At 30.7% G+C, this 20590-nt stretch overlaps 1 protein-coding gene across 1 annotated transcript; it reads left to right on the top strand.

The window, feature by feature from the left end:
- Positions 1-1484: 1484 nt before the first annotated feature.
- LOC111619703 (cleavage and polyadenylation specificity factor subunit 6-like) lies at positions 1485-19794 on the top strand. The gene is made up of 5 exons (XM_023361473.1): positions 1485-1574; positions 3222-3308; positions 6660-6763; positions 12436-12501; positions 19658-19794. The coding sequence occupies exons 1-5, from the start codon at positions 1485-1487 to the stop codon at positions 19749-19751; spliced, it is 441 nt and encodes a 146-aa protein (XP_023217241.1). The 3' UTR covers positions 19752-19794.
- Positions 19795-20590: the final 796 nt, after the last annotated feature.

Genomic DNA, 20590 nt, shown 5'->3' with positions numbered 1-20590 from the left:
GCCTGCCTGGAACACTTACCAACAGGACAATAGGTGACTGTATATTGGCATGCCTTGTCCAACAATTCCTCCATTACAATGTTCCACTTCTTCCCTGGTCCAAATAGTTGTCATATCTCTTACTATTGAACACGCACGGTCCATGATCTCACGACGAGATTATGGATTACGACCACAGCAGATAAACTTTGTCAACATGTTGAAATAGCATGGACTGACATATCCATCATCTATTCCTCTCTAGACCAGGCCGTGTAGATTTATTACTACCCATGGTAGCTGCATAGCATATTCATTTCATTACTATTAAATAATGCTTCTAGCCCATAACATAAAATTAAGTATAAATTAAATAGCCTAATGAATATGGCTATAATAAATTTAGGGATATCAGGGGAACGACTGGAACACAAATAGATTAAACGTTCACAAAATAGCCTTTAATTATCCACAATCAATCATAAAACTTGATTGTAGATAATTAAAGGCTATTTTGTAAAAAGTTTAGTCTATTTGTGTTCCAGTCACTCCCGATATGATAGCTCTTAAATTTATTATAGTCGTAATCATTAGGCTATTTAATTTATACACAATCATTTCACTTGTTTCATAAAATTATTTGTATAATACACATGGTTTTGATAGCTCTTGTTCTTCATGTTGCAATTTTAATGGTCAGCTGTGTATATTTAATAAAATTGCTCTGAGAAGAACTGTTCTTATGTCAGAAAGCAAAAGAAAATACACTTTTTATTTAAAATATATATGAAAGTATAATGATACTTTCATATAAGTGTAATTAAGGGTCCCACACACGNGTTTTAACATATAAATGATGATCAATAAGAGAATTGTTTCCTTTACATTGTATAAAGATAAATGCATAATTACACACAAAAAATTATCATTATGCTTTGTGGCATTGTAAATAATACTTCCACAATTGTGGAACCAGAATATAGTCAGAGTTAATACAACCTTCCTTCATGCCTGCTATATAAATCTCAAGAGCCTACAACGAATGTAAGTTGTGTCGGTCAAAAGTCTTGTGTTAAAAGAGTAGCTTCATCCCAACAAGGAAAAACCCTAGGTTCAGTAGCTTACTGGGCTAGTGCAGTATTATACTTTCCCGTGGACACATTATATTTGTGTTTGGTTTGAATTAACTATAAATTGGGTTCAGAAATATTGTTGATATACATACCTTGTCACCGTTAACACAAGTCTCTTAATAATGTTAGCAACACAAAACTATATCACTGATCTCATGAGTCTGCAAAACAAAACACTACTATTGTATCAGCAGGTGGCATTCTCATTATGAAAAATCAACAATATTGCCAGTTTAAACAGCTTGTACAGTACATAATAAAGTAATACACACACATACACTTATTTTTGATATATAGATCTAATCAGATTTATATATCTTGTCAGATCATATATCTTGCAATCAGATCAAATATCTCAAAAAATGTCTAGTTATGACACTTTTCAAGCAAGTTCTGGTTAGCTGTAATGTAAGGGAAAATGTGAATTTTCACAAAAAAATTATATTGGATGAAAGTGCTGAAGTAAGTGAAGAAGATTGTAAAACTTGATGCAAAACAATCTTGAAAAAAAAATCCTGCAAGAATATGAACTTCAGAAAATCTTTAACATTGATGAAACAGGTTTGTTTTTTAAGTGTTTACTAGATGAAACATTAACATTTAAAATGAATAAATATTTTGAAGGAAAGTATAATGAGCAATTATTTATTGTGACATTGTCACAATGCTGGGCTACAATTTTTAATTAATTTAAATTATATGCCCTTCACATCATGTTAGTAGTCTTGCCCCTGTACATCATACTTTTCCTGTTAGATTGACTGGCATGACTCCTATTGCTAACTGCTTTCAAGGAAAAAATTTTTGAATTGAAATAATGTGACTTCTGGTAAGCATTGGTAATTCTTATATAGTTAATCGGAGCCTCCCACCCCTAATCTTTCCATGTCTGATCTTTCCATGTCTGATCTTTGCTTTCATCTATCTAACTCTTGGAAAGGACAGACAAATGACAGTGGGAATTTACAAGTCTTTAATTTTCTCAAATAACAGCCCAATAAAGTGCTTGTAACTATAGATTTAAATATGAATGGAACACAAGTTAAAATTACTAATTCACATAAAAGTAAAAATTTTAGTTGCTTTCTTGGTTATTAAACTATAGAAATTGATTACAATTTTAATAAAAATCTTGTATGATAAGCCAAATTTTTAAAAATTTGTGCTGAAGTTAGATAACACTATGATACACATTATAAAAAGAAATATAAAAGAACAGAGTCATAAATTAAGTTCCAAACAACCAATAGGGTGTGAGTATGTAATTAAATTATTGGCATTCCAATAAAAAATTAAGCTTGGCCCTTAACACTAGCTTCCTGTAGAGTCTAGCCTTCATGGCTGCCCATTTGTAGTTTATCAAAAGTCAGACTAAATTGCAAAATGTACAACATACTTTCTTCCTTGCAAATGTGATGTCAAACTACAATCAATGGACAAAAGAACATTACAAAGTTCATTATTGGAAGTGCGTTTTAATGAAAACGTTAATTGCTTTAGAAGAGGATTGGCATTTGAAAGATTTATGTTCAGAGATTGCATATCTGAAATTCATAAGGCATAGAAATATGATGATTCTCCATTTCCTGTCAAGAATTATTTCAAGAAAGCTGGCATTCAGCTAGACAGTAAAGTTTGGGAAGACGACAACAATGACATTATTTTGATTGAATGAAAATGGGAAGATATAGCATAGAAAGGCATTGTTGATGGCAATGTAAAAATAACGGAGAATGTGGATGGTAATAATCAAAATTTATTTGTGGAAGAGAATGTATTGGACAGTAACAAATAAAGTGGTGATAACGATGACACATTAGCAAATCATCAGATAAATGTTAGCTGCAGTCTTTCAACTCAAGAAAAGAAAATAATGTATTAACTTAAAAAATTTAAATCAACTTTTATATATTTGTAATCTTTGTAACAAACTATTATATTAATTAATTTTTTAAAGCTGTCTTCTGTTGTTTTAATAATTTTATTTGATTTTAAATTATTTATAGATTAGTTTTATATCTTTTGCATAAAGAAATTTATCTGATGTTTTAAATAATAGTTTTCTTTATTTTCATATGACAAGTAATACATTATTATTTTTTCCTTTAGGATGGCGATTATAATCACGATGCAAATGTAGATTTATATGATGATGTCATCACAGCACCATCCAGTGATGGTCAGCAAGCAGAAGAGGTAATAACTATTTGATATTATAATGTAAATATGCTTTATTTTTAATTAAAGATTTTTAAGATAGAGGATGTATTTGTGTATTGAACTACAGCAGAATTTCATAAGTCAAACTTGATGGTACTCTCAAAAATGTTGTCAAAATTTTGTAGTTTTAAACCTGAGACAGGTTTATAAAATAAACCGAAAATGTTAATTTAACCTATTTGCTGGAAAAGTATGAATGGTTTTGATTTTACAAGTTATCAGTTCCAGTTTTGATTTTGAATTTTAGTAATGGAAAATAAATATACAGTAGAGCATCGATTATCTGAAAGTCAATCATCCGAAAGAATTCCAGTCGGCAAATTTAAATTTTTGCCAGTGCTGTGGTGCTGCAATCTTTGGCTATGTCTTGGGCTACTCAAATATTTTACGTTTTTGATACTAAATTAACTTCTGAAGTATAATTTTTTATTGTTTTTATATTTTTCAATATATTTATTTTGTTTGTACAAAATTTAAAAATAATTTTTAACGATACAATAGTCTTCGTTAGGCTTAACATCGATGAAAATTCAACGCAAAGTGATACGCAACGGAGAAAAATGTCAAGATGGGATAAATTAATATATTTTTTCGTACATAATTGGTTATCTGAAACATCGATCTTCCGAACAACCCCAGTCCCCAATTGATTTGGATAATTGACGCTCTACTGTAAATTATTAAGCAAGTTAAATAGCTAAATATGAAGTCTACAGTGAAACAAAGCTATTATATTTTACTTACATTTTTTTACATTTATTTCATGTAAATAAAATAATTTAGTTCTGAAGTTGTCAATTTAGTTTACCCTTTGAATCATATTCTTTCTGTGTTTTTGTTTCCTATACTAGAATGATCCTTACAAAATTTTTCTCCAGGCATTTCTTTCTGTTTCTTTACCTTAAGTGAAGAATAAGGTAAATAATAAAATTAAACTGTTGTGAATACACCTGTGTCTATGACAACTTGCGGCTCTTGTTGAAGTTAATGCACCTTCAACTTAGTTACTTCCAGTCTTGCCTCTCTTCCTTGGATACAACTGTTTATCAGTTTGGAGACAACAGCAATGAAGAGGAAAGAAGTTGTAATGAAATTGTTATAGTGAAGTGAAAATTGTAGGAATTGTACATAGATAACACGAGACTGATAAAAAAAGGAATGTTACAGTGAAAGTTCATCATAAATATTGTCATAGATTCCTGTGGAAGTTAGGTTGGGAAAAATCTAAAAGTTTGTTGTTATGAAGTTTATTATAATTAGATGCTACTGTATGTTGATTGGATACCTGTACTGAGGATGTCATCAGTATGATTACTGAATGGGGAAACTACAGCCATCAGATTATTTAGGGAACAATGTTATATGGAATATAATCTCCATTTACTTTTCAATTATTATTATTTAAAAGTTTAAAACAATTTGTTAGTTTAAGAAGAGTCATAACTTTAGCAGAGTTTATTTCAAATTTTTAAATTGTTTACTTAATTTTTTCCTTCAAAAAGAAAATTTGATTTTAATACAATATTTGGAGTTACTTCTTGTAAACTTTTTACTTAAAACATGTTATTTTTTTTTAAATTACTGTATTACAAGAAACATACCAAAGTCATATAATTAAATCCTATCAAACTATGACTAGTTTTTCCTAATAATATGTAAAACTATTAGCTTTATTATTTAATTTTGAAAACATACTAAACTATATAATTTTGTAATTTATTAAGAAATCTTACATGTAAAGTAGAATTTTGTTTATACAGTTTGACACAGTTTAATCAAATGCAATGAAAGTTTTTATGGAACCTCTTCTCATCAAGAGATCAACAACAACTTTTTAGGAAATAAACTTGCAATAGTCTCCATATTCATCTGAGTGAGATTACAGCATTTATAAAGTAGAACTACCAAATAAATAGTATGAACAAGCACAAAAATATGTACTTAAATATTTTTGAGGTTGTAGAGTTTGAATCTTTGGTCCATTTGTTGCATAATCTGATTGGCTGATCAATTAACAATTCAGCTGTGATTGACACATTAGAGTTAATTTTAAAAATTTGTCTTAGATTATTTTTTCATCTGAGAAAGTTAAATTAATGATTACATTGAAAAACATAGGCAGACTCCTTTCTCAGAGGGAATCAATCTGATCATTGATATTATGGTATTTAATACTGTCAGAACCATTGAGAAATACATTGTTAGTAAGCACAAAACATGCTCTAGATAAAATACATAATATTAATAATTTTATTTGATTTTAAATTATTTATAGATTANAATTTCCATTTATTGTTTAGATTATTTTGACAGAAGTTTGCTTAATGAAATATGAAAATGTGCTTATAACAACTTTATAAATTTAAATTATGGTTTTTTTTTTTTTTAACTCTGCTCTGTGAGCACTAAAAGAGCCCATCAAACCCATCGTGGGCTTTAGCAAGCCCACGATGGGTTTGGCCAGGCCCACAATGGGGTGACTGACTGGTGAGAGATGGAGCCCAACCTATATGGACAAATCACTTGCAAAAAAATTCCTGAAGTTTTTCTACTCCTCTGGAGTCAATCCTGGGTCTCCCAGAGCAGTAGGCTTTTACCTTAACCATTTGGCCAGCCAACTGTCAATTTAAATCAGTTAATATATGTTTTGTTCTTATTAGGTAGTAATTTTAAAGATAAAGGAATAAGTGTCCCCCTAAAGCACTCGGCATTATTATAAAACATATTTTGATCTCATGAAAGAAACACTTTTTTATAAATTTGTAATTAGAATGGTTAATGTTCTCTAAGAATTTCTGTTTATTTATAATTATTTTTGAAATAATAATGATGATGATGATAACTTCAAACTTAGAAACTCCAACAGGAGAAAATTATTAAAAATTCATTTGAAATTTAAAAATTACAACAACAAAAAAAATTAGTCATAATTCATGCTGGATGTTAGGAACATAATAAAAATTTTCATGACATTAACATTTTATTAGAAGTTTAGTTGTCTTAACAAATGTTCCAAACACAAGACATCTAGTCTTGTGTTTGGGACATTTATTAAGACAACTAAACAACGTAATGTATAAATTTTGAAAAATAGAAATTATTTACTCGTAATTTTCAAAAAATTTCTTTTTAAGTGGCTTAGGACATAAATCTGTAGATCTAATTGATTTTTTTTTATATTTATTATCTTCTGCCTCTGTAAAACTTTTGAACTATACTGAACCTTCATTATTAAATAAATATCTTCTATTAATTAATAAGGTATTTTTAATGAACCTTATTTTATATTCTAGTTCATTAATTTTTTTCTTTATTTTTTTTATATAGTGGACTACTGATCAGGATGTTATTGACGCCATTAACAGTGTTAATGTAACTGATGTTTTAGATATTAAATTTTATGAAAATAGAGCAAATGGACAATCAAAAGGGTAAATATTTTATTAAATAAATTTAGAAGCTAGATAAATTTTAAAGAGTTTAATATTTGAATATTTCAATGAAAAAATGAATAAAAATCACTTTTGAAGTACAGTAATACCTCGACTTACGCGAACCCAGAGTTACGCGATTTTCAAATCTCGTCGATTCGTCTTTTGTTTGAGCGCCACGCAACTCTTGATTACTCACTCCCCCTACACTATTGTTCAGCTTACGTGTTCGGACATGTTGAGTGGAATCGACACATAGCTACTGTAAAGTACTATATTATTTTTCCGACTTTTCCAACGATTATCGACACTACTGCGTGCCGGAAATAGCCGTTCCCTAACGGGTACTTTACGCGGATTTGCATTAGTGTGCCAGGCCTGGACTTTAAGCGTGCACCGAATTAAATAATGACAAAGTTTGTCAATAACAAAAATCAAATATTTAATTAAACTTCTAGTAATAAACTACATACAGTATTTAGTAAAAATCAAACAATAATTTATTCAATGAAATTCAACAAGAATCAACCCGACAAACTCAAATCAATCTATTTCTAACTTAATTCTATTCCCCTTTGGAATTCGACAAAATCAAAGAATTAACTTATAAACAATAATTCTTATAAATTAAAGATCCTAATCGTCACCTCAATATACTAGGAACCTATTTCCTCAAACTCTCAAGACTTTCTATAATCGTCGATCCACAAATCGAATAACTTCAAAATCCTATCGGACACCTCTCTCTTGTTCACTGCTATAAGCTCGTTGCTATCAGGAATTCACCTCGTTCGTTTTCACTTGAGTTAGAGGCTTTATAGTGTGAGGTGACGTCACAATTCTGAATGAGCTCACTCTCCTCATTTACATACTTATCTGTAACATTAAATTTTTCTTGTTTATCTGGCAGATTATTTTCCGACAATACTTCGCTAACCTTTTACATTATTCTTTTTAACAATTATCGGGATGCTTTATTCTTTTAAGGTTTAGCGATTCCTAACTGGGTTGTGGGGTCTTCCCCCCCTTTTTTTCGGTGCGGACTTACTTTTTTCCACTCGGGAGCGCAAGTGTGCGCAATTTTTAACTACAGCGCTTTTCTTTCGTCGGTGAGTTGGTTTTTCTTCTATTTTTAAGTTACTAAGGTGAATGGTGATGAAACCTTCGTCCTAACAAAACATAAGCCCCAAACAAAAATAGAATAATAAGCAAAATAAAAGTAAATAAAAATAACGTTCGGACTTGGTTCCTTACACCACAATTTATTTTGTGTTATTTATTTCTGTGTTTGTTATATGTACGGAGACTTGAGAGACTGTATGTGGTGATTTCTTGTAACTGTGAATGAATCAAAAGACGAGATAAGATTAACGAGAGCATTTATTATCTTACATACATCCGACTTGGATTTTACACAAATTGCGAAATTATACCCCGACTTATGCTGTTATCGCTTGGTCCCACCTATCGCGTAAGTTTGGGGTATTACTGTATTTCAAATAACATTTATAGCAGTAGAGTTAAATATAAAATACAATTATTTTTATGATTATTTACAGGGTGGGAAATCATAACAAACATTCTTAGTGATATCATTTTTCATGTTGAAGTATAGGAATTAAGTTATATAATGATGTGTTTCTAATTTGATTTAATTAAAACTATTTAAATTGTTCTATTTTTGGATAGTTATTTCGTTTTTAATAATATATCAATATAAAATTTTCTTAATGTATTACAAATTTTACTTTTAAAATTTATTTTGTATTTGTTCTGTGATATTGTATTAATTTCATTAATGCTTGAATGCTTTACACTTAGTTGATATCTTACTGATGGTTTATATATTTGTAATTTGAATGAACTAAAATTTAAACTATGTAAGTGCTAACATACATAATTAATTACTTGTTGTTATACACAATGATATACAGATGCTAAAAGGTATCCCTTTAATTGGCTTTGGCAGTATAAACTTAGTTTTTTATATCACTTTTCAACACTTTACTCCTGTGTTGCATTTTACAATTTTTGATAAACTATATTAGATAACTGTAAGTAGTAAAAAAAATTTAAAAGTCTAATCAATAGTAATACAAGAGAGTTTAATTAAAATTAAATAATGTGAACAAATTAATAATTAAAACATTTTAAAAATCAGGGCTGTGGAGTCGGAGTCGTGGAGTTTTGATGTTTTAGCCGGAGTCAGAGTCGTCAAAAAATTCGCCAACTCCGACTCCTTTTTACTTACCAACTTGTTATGTATATAAAGCGGAAAAGTATTGGAATCGTGTCAAATTTGACCCTCCAAGTTTTTTTTTTCAAATTACACATTTGGAGACCTCCCGAACCCCTCAAAAAAGTCAATAAAGGAGAAAAATTCGCACACGCATGTGTGTTGGCGTCTAATTTGTTTAATTTCTTTACTTTCTGTTCTGAGATATTAAACAATATCTTAGAACGGGTAAAGTTTAAGGAACGAAATGTGGCACTGTAGCTTGCGTATAAAGGGGCATTAATACTATTAAATTTTGGTTCTTAATTAAAGGTCCACAGGGTGAAGACATAAAAGCGGTCATGTGTTGTATCTCTTAATAAATATTTTACTGTTATTAGTGTTCAAAATTTAAAAAAATAAAATAAAACTCGTCTTTATCCGCAAAGTAAGCTTTTTTGTCATTTTATAATGGTACAGTAAAACCCGTTAAGATGTTCTCTCTTAAGATGTTAGAATGTATATGGGGACACGATTTAGTTCAACCACTTTGACTTAAATAACTAACTCCTGTGTTAAACCATCTGACTCAGATTCTGACCACTCTGACCACAGAAATTATTAGGCTTCAAACAGGGTAAACGAAATCATGTCCCCCCACACACACAGTCTAACATCCACACATATAGAAAAAACTTCGAATCTTTTGCATATCTTGAAATTTCAAGGTGTCTTGAGTCCAAAAATGTAAAAATTTGGGAGGGGTCATTTTTGACCGAGTGCTACACTTTTCTTCTGTTATATATAACAGCCGGAAAAGTAAAAATTATCAAATACATATTTATATATTACTTAGAGAAGTCTTTTAGCTTTTGGAAGTTTCTATGCTCTATCTTTATTACAACTCTGTTTATTGAATATTTTATTCTGAGGTCACGTGATGACATCAGAATTTCCGGGTCTCTTTCGGTAACAAGTCTGCCCCGAATTGGAGTCTGATGGTAAGGAAGAGTCGGAGTTGGAGTCGGTAGATTTTTACGCGACTCAACAGCCCTGTTAAAAATAGGCATGTAATGATTAATTGACTGCTTAGTTGCTGTGGTATTTCTTGACACCTCACAGAACTCATGTTGTAGTATATAAAATAGTCATATCCCACTATCTAAAAATAATTGTTTCTGGAAATATGGGGGTGAGTCTAAAATTATTTGTTTTTTGGCTGTAGAATTTTTTAACATACATAATTGCCCACTGTTACAATATGCTTTGTCCATCTGTCAATGAGCTTTTGTATTTCCTCATTAAAAATATTTGGTTGAGCTGCAAACCACAAATGCATCACTGTCTTTACCTTTTCATAAGACATGAATCTCTGTCCTTATACAGCTTCTGTTAAGGGAACACACAGGTGATAGTTGGATGGGGCAAGATCAGGAATGTAGGGAGGATGCTTGAACATCTCAACATTGTGTTCTTGCACTACAATGCACTTCTGCTCACTGCTGCTCACACTGTTGACACTCCAAAACCTTCATTTTGAGACATTGGAGCATTTTCCCTGTAGTTTTTATCTGCACCATCAGATTATCAGCTGTCTGGTTTACTAAAAGAAGTCCTAAGAGGATGAGAGATTTGTGTCTGATGAAGAGGTGAAGACTGTGCATTTCTGGCTTGCAGTTCAGCCAAAAGCATTTTTTAATGAAGGAATATGAAAACTTGTTGACAAATGGACAAAGTGAAAAGCTGGATGATATATCAAAAAGTGATCTATTTCAATCAACTTTCAGAAAAGACAAATTTTACAGCCAGAGTACAGATAATTTTTTAAGAGAATTCACCCTCGTTCCGATATTGGGAATATTTTCTATAATGTTTTATGGAAAAAATTTTAATTAATTCTCAGACCATTTGAAAACCTTTTTTCAAATGAACTGAGACACCTGTTCAACTTGTTTACAAAACACCTGTTTACTTACAATCTGTTTTTAGCATGATTTTAAACATTATAAACTCTAGTTCCCATACTAATAAGCCCTTAATGAAGTTATTAAAGGCTATGTTTGTAAGCTGTAATGTAACAAATAAATTTGTTTAGTAGTGTTGTAAAGTACTGAATAAAAGAACACCAATATTGTTTTTGAAACTATTGCTCGAAACTCATGACCATTAACCTAACAGGTACTTTATGCGGGTTCGTGGTTAGGATGCCAGGCCTGGACTTTCACATTCTCTGTAAAGTAACTATGTACAAAGATCAGTAAAGAATAAATATGTTTTAATATCAACTCTCAACTATGTACAAATTAGTAAGACCAAAAAAACGATTTATTCAAAAAAACACTTCTCAAGAATCGACACAACATAGGGTAATTTATCAAATAATATTTATCAACTACCCCCCCAGGACTCAACAATGTCACCCAACTTATGACTAGGTACAACGAATCTTAAAAAACTACATTCCTTATTTGTCACCTCAATACTAGGAATCTCTTGAGAGCAATAGCTGCACTCAGGACCTCATCCTTTGCTCTCACTCTGGAGCTCACTTCAATCTCTCTCTGCCTGGAGTTCACCTCGATCATCATCTCAGGTCTCGCTCATTTTATGCTTTGAGGTGACGTCACAATTACTTCGGGAACCATTCCTCCTCATTTACCTATTTATATATCTAACAATTTTTTTTTTGTTTTTGTTACTGAGGGGTGAGTGGGGAACTTTTGCCCTAACTAAACATAAACCCCAAAGTAGAATAGAATTAAAGAAAATAAATAAAACAATAATACAGCTCAGGCTCAATTCCTTACAGTACTATTAGAAATTTTATTTGAACTGCATTTTCTTTAATCTGCAGTAGACCTTGGTAAAAATTTTGTAATAATATTAAGCATTTTATACATGAAATAAACAAGTGAAGTTGTGAGCCTACTGTAATGAACTATTCAGTATAAACTTTTAAGATTATAATGAAATTTTATGATTAAAATTACTAAATGCACAATCATGATATAACACTGATACAATGCCACCAAAACAATTGAAAGTAGATACTGGGAGCAGGGTCACTTCCAACTTCTCATTTCTACTAGTGTAACTTTCAAGTTTTTCATAAATGTATTTCATTTTTAATACCTGGATTATTTGATTAAATAGCATGATGAGTTTCAGAATATTATTTGTTGTAGTAAGAATCTGGATATAGGGAATTCAGATACTGGAATATGTCTGTGTTTGATTTTTCTAGTAATTTTCTTTATTTACCTTCATTTGTTCACACCATTTTGTTTTTCTACAAGAAGTCTTTGTAGAAGCAGTTTCCAATGAGTGAGTGGATAAGGCCAATTTAGCATAATAATAATAATGGTTGTGTTAATGTTGTATTATTATGAATGTAATTTTTTAGTTATGTATTTTAATAAGATACTTTGAGTATTTATGAAATTATTAATAATTTCAGGTTTTGTGTTGTTACTCTTGGTTCAGATAATTCATTTCGGCTTGTAATGGAGAAATTACCAAAGAAGTAAGTAAAATTAATTATTTTTTGAAAATTAACTATTAACAATTCTTTTTAACTATTTTACAAAGAATAATTAAATAAAATATGGATTGGTGTATCATTTTAAATTAACAAATGATCAAATGACAATAGATAGCAACAAATGGCATAAAACTTTATTCCATAATATAATTGATCTAGGTAGATAGGTAAATACATCTTGAATTCTATTTTTATTATTAGGATATGTAGTGTTTAGAAAAGTAATTACAGTTTCTTTATAACAATAGAGCAGTTCCATTTGTAGTTACATATAAAATTTTCTAACATTTATTGATGTTTGACTAATTTAAATAACTACAGTAGTGGTTAAAAAGTTTTTTCAGAATTTAATAATGATACTCTAATAATTCTATTGGAATTTTTAATATGATTAATGATATAGATGGTGATATGAATAGTTGAATCTGCATAAATATCTTGAATTGATTTATATATAGATGAATGAAATCTAAATGTTTATCAGTAGAATTTTTTGTTAACTGTTAAATATTAAAAATAGATGAGGTAAAAGAGGATAAGAAAGCAAATTATCATATTTTCTGAATGGAAAAGTTGTTGAAAATTGATTAAGAAATTGAAATATGTTTAAAAAAAATACTTTAAAAATTCATAAAATTTCAAAAAAGTTGAATATATTGGCAATTTAAAGCAATCGAAAGCAATAAAATTGATTATCCTATTTCATTTACATTTAGTTCAAATATAAGTAAATTTCTCATTCACTATCCAAACTACTGTTAAATTTTCAATAAACGTTGAAGATAAATTGACTATATGATTGCTTGCAATTTATTGGCAGATGATTAGTGAAAAGTTATGATTAATTTAATTTATCAATTATATATATATATATATGGTTGCTCTGGAAAATTTAAAAATGTCACCAACCATTTTACTTATTAATTAATGCAGGTTCTAGTAGTCTTATCAGTTTGATGTTAGGTTCTTTGATTCAAATGAAATCTGATGAACATGTAGCCTTATGTGGGGAGGAGGCATGACACCAGTGTGGGGAGGTGTTGACCTTTCAGTTAAAGGTAAACACACTTGCTTTGCCCGCGAATATCGTCAGGATGACACGAGAAAGTCCTTTCTGTATGGGGGTAGTGGTTTGCAGGATGCAGAGAAACTCACACAGAGATTGTATTTACAAATTTAACATGTTTATTTAGATAAAAACATGCTTACAATAGTCCGTCCAGATGGGTGTTTCTTTCCCAAACGAAAGAGTTCGTCTCCAAGGATAAGCTGATTCACAAACAGGAGAAAGTTAGTCTCTAATCTAAGATGTTTCTGGAGGCTGGGAGAGTAGAGATCCACGCCTGGAAGTTAGGTCTCTATTCACACTGGTCCGGATAGAGAAGTGTGCTTGGAAAGTTAAGTTCCTCACTCTTGCCACACTCGTTCGAGTCTTCTCCTCTGTAATCCTGGTTAGAATCTCAGGAACAGACTAACTTGCTCCCGATCTTCCACTCACAACCTGCCGTGTTCTTGGGATTTCGGGCTTTTATAACCTTTTTCTTCCCGAAATCTCGAGATTTTGGTTGGTCTGAATGCTGGTTCCCTTCGATTCTATTGGTCCCTGGTCAGTTGCCAGGGACATGATTCGGGCCACGGGGTCACTGAACATCCCCGTCTGGGCCGTTCCCTTCCGGAGTTGGGTCAAGCCCTTTCCCAGATGATGGACCCGTAAATTTCACCTAATGTCTATTTTACTGTCCTAGAGAAGACGTAGCTGTCCCAGCCGCTGCCCCCTCTACAGGAGTGTCAGCAGGTCCTGCTTTGAACTCTGTAAGGTGACCGTCCAAAGTTACCCTGGCGGACGATCCCTCTCTCATTCTCACAATTGATGATCGCGGATCTGTCAATTAGGTTTGGAATGTGACAATTATATCATCTCGCACCCTGTTCCTTGGTCACACCAGTCCTATTTATGTAATAAGTCACCGATATATTGACTTTAGTTCGACAGCCAGTTTCTGTCCGGGGGATGTGTGGTCCCAGCTTCACACTTAAACACAAATAGCTCCTTGTCCAAATAATAGGACTCAGTTGTCACGCATTTCCAAAAAATGGGCCTATGAAAATTTAGTGTTTAACTTATAAGTATTTGAAAGTTTCATGTCTTTGAGCAATGATATTCAAGTGGATAAGACACAAGTCACTGGAGATAGACGATGTAGGTTCAAACTTTCAAAATTTTAGTCTAGTTTAGTTTTTTTTGTGTGTATGTGTGTAACATTATTATTTTATTTTACCATATCATTAGCATTATTATTACTATTATTATTCCTCATGTTTAAAGCTTGTCAAAATTTTTAGTTTTTTGTTTTATATCATTTCCTGTTTCGTAAAAACAAGTTTCTGTAGATTCTCTCTTACATTGTTAAATAAACTTTTTATTTCTTCATATTTATTTTAAGACATTGTGATATTATGGTATTTGAAATGTAACAAACAGGAGTGCATGAGGAAATTGTCCATAATAATAATAATAATTAAAAAACTAAAATGCTGTGACTATGCTACCCTATTTTCATATCACTTGTCTTTTTTTCCGTGGGCAGTAACGTCTGAAGCTTATTCACTTGTGAGGACATAGTATGTAAAATACAGTGTTATCTTGACTTAAGAGTGTCCCAACTTATGAGTTTTTCAAGATTTGAGCTGTCTCTTGGCTGATTTTTTGCTTTGAATTGAGAGCAAAAATTCAGGTTATGAGCCAGCTTCAGATACCCCATTGCTAGTTGGTGCAGCAAACGTTACAATAAACTATAGAGGCTAGCTTATAGAAAAACACGTGATCAAGTGACATAGGCATTAGTTCATTTCCATGTTGTGTATGGCACCACTCTCTCTCATTTTTTGAACTTTTCATCCTTTTTTTCTTTCTTTATCTATGCAGTGAATGCCACAACATCCACAAAACCAGTTTATTGCAGTATAATCTATTGTGTTTTTATACAATATTTGTTATTTATAAGCACATTTTTCTTATTTAAAAACATGTAAGAAAAGAATTGTGATGCTCTGGGGTGTCCGGAATGAAATTAATGATATTCCAATGGAGAAAATTGATTTGATGTAAGAGTTAAGAGTTCCATCACGGAACGAATTAAACTTGTAAGTCAAGGTACCACTGTATGTGAAAATAAATGTGAAGAAATAAAAGTCTTTAAATAAAGACGTAAAAGAGTTAAAATTGCAGATAATAAGTAACAAATATCAAATTAACATGTATGAAAATATTTGTTCATAATTACATCAGTTTGCATTTTGTTAAACAGGAAGTGACATCACATTTTAAAAATTGCTTATGACTCAAAGTAAACACTTCTAATAGAAAAACGGCCTTACAGTTTTTGACTTGAAATTTAATTATTATTTTTAATAATTTTTATTTATTTAATTTTGCCTACATTTTTTGAATCCTTAATTACAAATTTTTAAAATTAATTGCTACTCTCTTTCTTTTATGACATGACTATAGAAATTGTCAATGACTCACAAGGATACTAGAAAAAGTCATTGACTTTTTTCAGTATCCTTATTTTTAAAGGTATTTAATTAAAAACAATTTCTATTCCTTTTCTCAAGGAATAGAAATTGTTTGTGTTGTTTTGCCCAAAAGATGATCAAATTTATTTTAATTTTTTAGTAAATTCATTAATTTTTGTTTCATAAATTTGCCTGCTTTTAAAAAATTTTAATTATAAGCATTGAACTATCAGACTATTGAGTTTCAAATTGAGGCCTATGGTCAGCAAAACAGTTTAAAATGTAAACAAAATTATATTTTAATTGAAACAATATTATTTAAAATTGTTTTTAATGCAGTAGAGCATCAATTATACGAATCAATTGGGAACTGGGGTTTTTCGGATAACCGATTGTGTATGAAAAAATGCATTATTAATATAGTATATTATTATATCCCAATAATAGTATATTAATATATTCCGTGTTTAAATTTTTCTCCATTGCATGTCACTTCGCATTGAATTTTTGTCGATGTTAAGCCTAACAAAAATTTTTATAATAATAACTATGGCTATTGTATCGTTAAAAATTATTTCTTTATTTTGTACAAACAAAATAAATTTATTCAAAAATATAAAATGAAAAAATTATACTAGAAGTTAATCTAGTATCAAAAATGTTCGATTCAGCATGACACAGTCCAGCTGGAACACTTTTGGCTTATTGACATTCGGATAATTGACTCTCTACTGTATTTTGTATGTTTACTTATAATGATAAAATGGCATTCTTGTTATAATTATGAAAGGTTTTATGATGATTCACAGCTGTGCTGTAATACATTAAATTTTCAAATGAGACTTGTGTGATTCTGAGTAAAAATACTTGTTCACACTGTTTAATGCCATTTTGAGTTTTAAAAATTTATATTTTTAAGATGAGTCAGTCTAGATATTTGTGGCTTGAGTGAATGAATTCAAAAATTTGTTAACTTGTGATGATGATGTTTGTTTGACTCATTTGCCAAACCTCATTTAGTGTTAAATATGATGGAGTTAAATCATTTACAAGACATGCTCATTGCGACAAGTGTGGGGGAAATGCACTTTCTCATTTATCTTTTCCTCCCCATGGTCATTTTGACCAATGAAGTGCTTTCGAAAGATGGTGACCCAACATGACATGATTGGATAGTTCCTCGAGTAAAAGTGAATTAATTAGTTGTAATTTCTTTGAGGGTAGTGTTGCAATATTAACTTTTTCCAAAAAGAAGATTAGAGATTTATTTTTTAGTACACAATAAAAACACGTGTATCCACTTATAAGTGGAGAATTTCATGTTTCTTTCGAAAGATTGATTCAAAGAGTGCAAATGACTACATACATTTCTAAACAGCATTACAATTTTTGTTTTATTGAATTAAAGAGAAAAATATACTGTACAGTTGAGTTAGGTGCATTCCAACAATCAGTCTTTTACAGTTTGTAGGATTATTAGAGTGTGTTTTTGGAGACCTGTAGAATTCCTGTTTTTCCTCCTTTTTCAGCAATTTTACTTCTTTGATTCAGGTTACTTTTGTTTATGCTTTCTAGTGGTTGCTGTAGATGGTACTTGAATTTTGCAGTTGTTTTGTTGATATTGTGGAAATATGCAGTGTTTCTAGTTTTCTGAATTGCTTTCAATGTTGTTATTAGGATAGCATAATTTAATTGTTTATTTTGCATATTATGAAACCATTGGAGTTTCTTTACATGTTTTGGTGTGTGGAATGTCTTGCACAACAATATGCATATTGGTGTGTAAGATATTTCTGAATAAAGAGTGATGTTAAAGGTGCCCAGTGTCTACCTATGCACTCAGTTGTGCAGTAAAGAATAAAGTTTGTTGGTTTTTTGATATTCGTGAATTTTTCCAAGAATTCCCATATCTTTTTTATACGGGTGTATTGGAAGAAGGCATGCTCTAGAGATTCTGTGGTTTTTTGCATATGGGATGGTTATCTGTGGAAATTAATCATTTGTTTTTTCCAAGCATTTGTATGCAGTTAGTTGTTATGGATCCTTCAGAAGATTGTTTTGGCATTGTTGCTTGCTTTTAGTTTTGAAATGGTTTTGATCGTGTTCTTGTTTGGGTAGTAGATTGTTGCTATCCTATTTTGGAATGCAGATATCTTACCAGTTTGTCATATAATTTGTTGAGTTCTGATGACAGTATCTTGTCATCAGATAGATGCTCTTTTAGCACACACTAACACTGGATTACTTCCTGTAGGATTGCTGGGGACTTTGATCTGTCAGTTATTGCCACTGAAGATACTAATATATTTCGGGTGTCTGATTATATGTATGCTTTTGCTAAACCCACTTGGCTATTGCCTCTCACAAGTCTTTGAAAATTTCATGTCTCTAAAATAAACACTAAATTTTCAGAGGTACATTTTTGGGAAATGCTTGAGAAGTGGGTTCTATTATTTGGACAAGGAGATGTTTGTGTTTAAGTCTACATACTCACCAACTTTCGTTTGAATCTGAGACCCAAAAATCTGGTCCTCTGCTTGCTAGCAATAAGAATCATTTTTGAGTAATTTTTTAATGAATAATTCCAAATAATACATTTGGTCACAATGTTTTTTTTTTTAACTCTCTCCACCCTGTGGGCACTAAGAGGGCCGGTTTTTTGCATTCCCATTATGGGTTTGGCCAGGCCTACAATGGGGTGTCTGGGTGGTGAGGGATGGAGCCCAACATATCCGAACAGACCACCCTGAAAAATTCCTGAGTATTTTTTTATCTGTCCGGATTCAATCCCTGGTCCCTCAGAGTGGTAGGCTGCTACCTTGACCACTCGGCCATCCAGCCGTCTGATCACAATGTTTAAACAGTATCTCACAGATTCTGTGATGTTAAAACTTTTGTTTTAATCTACTGAAAACAAGATCAAAGTGAAAAATGTCACCCCAAAAAATTCCCCAAATTTTATGTTGGTTGATAAAAAACCCCCAGTCTGCAAACACTGGGCAGCATTGCACAAAACTGCCTTTGGTTCTCAATGTCACTTCCTGCTCTTCTGCCAGAACTTGCCGAACGACTTTACAGAATCTCCAGATGTGTGGGGCATGGGACTCCTATCACATGGAAGCTAGACTTTCTGCTGCTTTTTCTGAAGTGTGATTTGTGATTCAATTTCATGCGGAATGTTGAAACAAGCAGATTATGATTTTTATTACCATCTGCTATCACCACTATTATATTTTTATTGCCACTTTAATAAAAATATTGCCAAATGGCAATTTTGGCACTGGGCAGCATGGTCCCTGATATATGTTAATGTAAATTAAAACTATTAATAATAATCTATATATATATATATATATAAAAACTATATTACATACAAATAAAAACCCAGCGAAGCGGGTCCTTGCAGCTAGTATTTAAATAAATAAAGTTAGTTAAATGAACATTATATACATATATTCATTTAGCAGTTTAAATTCTAATTAACTAAACTATTTCAATAATTTCATTATTTTATAAAATATTAGAGTTGGAATTACAGAATTAATTAGTTAATTTGAAATTTAAATTATATTGTGTATAAGGTTTTTCTTGTTAAAGTAAACATAAATGTATATTTCAGGGAGCTTCACGGACAAAATCCAGTTGTTACTCCATGCAGTAGACAGAATTTGAATCATTTTGAAATGCAGTCACGTAAGCCAAGTCAAGGTTAGTAGTATTGTATTATTATTTATTAAGGGATTGTCTACTTTTTTAATACTNAGCGAAGTGGGTCCTTGCAGCTAGTATTTAAATAAATAAAGTTAGTTAAATGAACATTATATACATATATTCATTTAGCAGTTTAAATTCTAATTAACTAAACTATTTCAATAATTTCATTATTTTATAAAATATTAGAGTTGGAATTACAGAATTAATTAGTTAATTTGAAATTTAAATTATATTGTGTATAAGGTTTTTCTTGTTAAAGTAAACATAAATGTATATTTCAGGGAGCTTCACGGACAAAATCCAGTTGTTACTCCATGCAGTAGACAGAATTTGAATCATTTTGAAATGCAGTCACGTAAGCCAAGTCAAGGTTAGTAGTATTGTATTATTATTTATTAAGGGATTGTCTACTTTTTTAATACTCTGCTTTGGGCTCATTCAGGTCAGTTTTAAGATTTTGTCAATTTTATATAGTTTAACTTGCAATATTTTATACAAACTTTTTTTTATTCAAAATTTACATTTTTTAAAAGTAAGATTTTTAACAGCAAAATTTACATTGTAAAAATATAATAGCAGTTATTAATATTATATGAGATTCACTTTTTGTAGCAAATGAAATGTTATGTTACGTTTATCTTTATTCTATTTTTGTCATTATTTTTGTTTCTGTAGTTATCAAATAAAAACAGTCTTCAAAAAGTTTAATAAATCTAAAATTGTTCATTATCGTCATGTATTTAAAATTGGAATGAAATTTCATAGATTTACGTGCAGTGTAAGTGTAAGATTTCGCCTATATATAATAATCATCTGCATTATTAATTAAATAAAAGTC

This window comes from Centruroides sculpturatus, unplaced genomic scaffold (assembly GCF_000671375.1).
Source record: "Centruroides sculpturatus isolate CEXI.00-Female unplaced genomic scaffold, Cexi_2.0 scaffold141, whole genome shotgun sequence".
NCBI lineage: Eukaryota > Metazoa > Arthropoda > Arachnida > Scorpiones > Buthidae > Centruroides > Centruroides sculpturatus.
This window is presented reverse-complemented; position numbering and strand designations above follow the sequence as displayed.

What these genes read in the sequence shown, in the direction of transcription:
- LOC111619703 (XM_023361473.1), top strand. Translation starts at nt 1,485, where the DNA reads ATGACACTTTTCAAGCAAGTTCTGGTTAGCTGTAATGTAAGGGAAAAT. An exon ending in TATTGGATGAAAGTGCTGAA is followed by an intron (nt 1,575 to 3,221) that starts GTAAGTGAAGAA and finishes TTTTTCCTTTAG; the next exon opens with GATGGCGATTATAATCACGA. An exon ending in GCAAATGGACAATCAAAAGG is followed by an intron (nt 6,764 to 12,435) that starts GTAAATATTTTA and finishes TAATAATTTCAG; the next exon opens with GTTTTGTGTTGTTACTCTTG.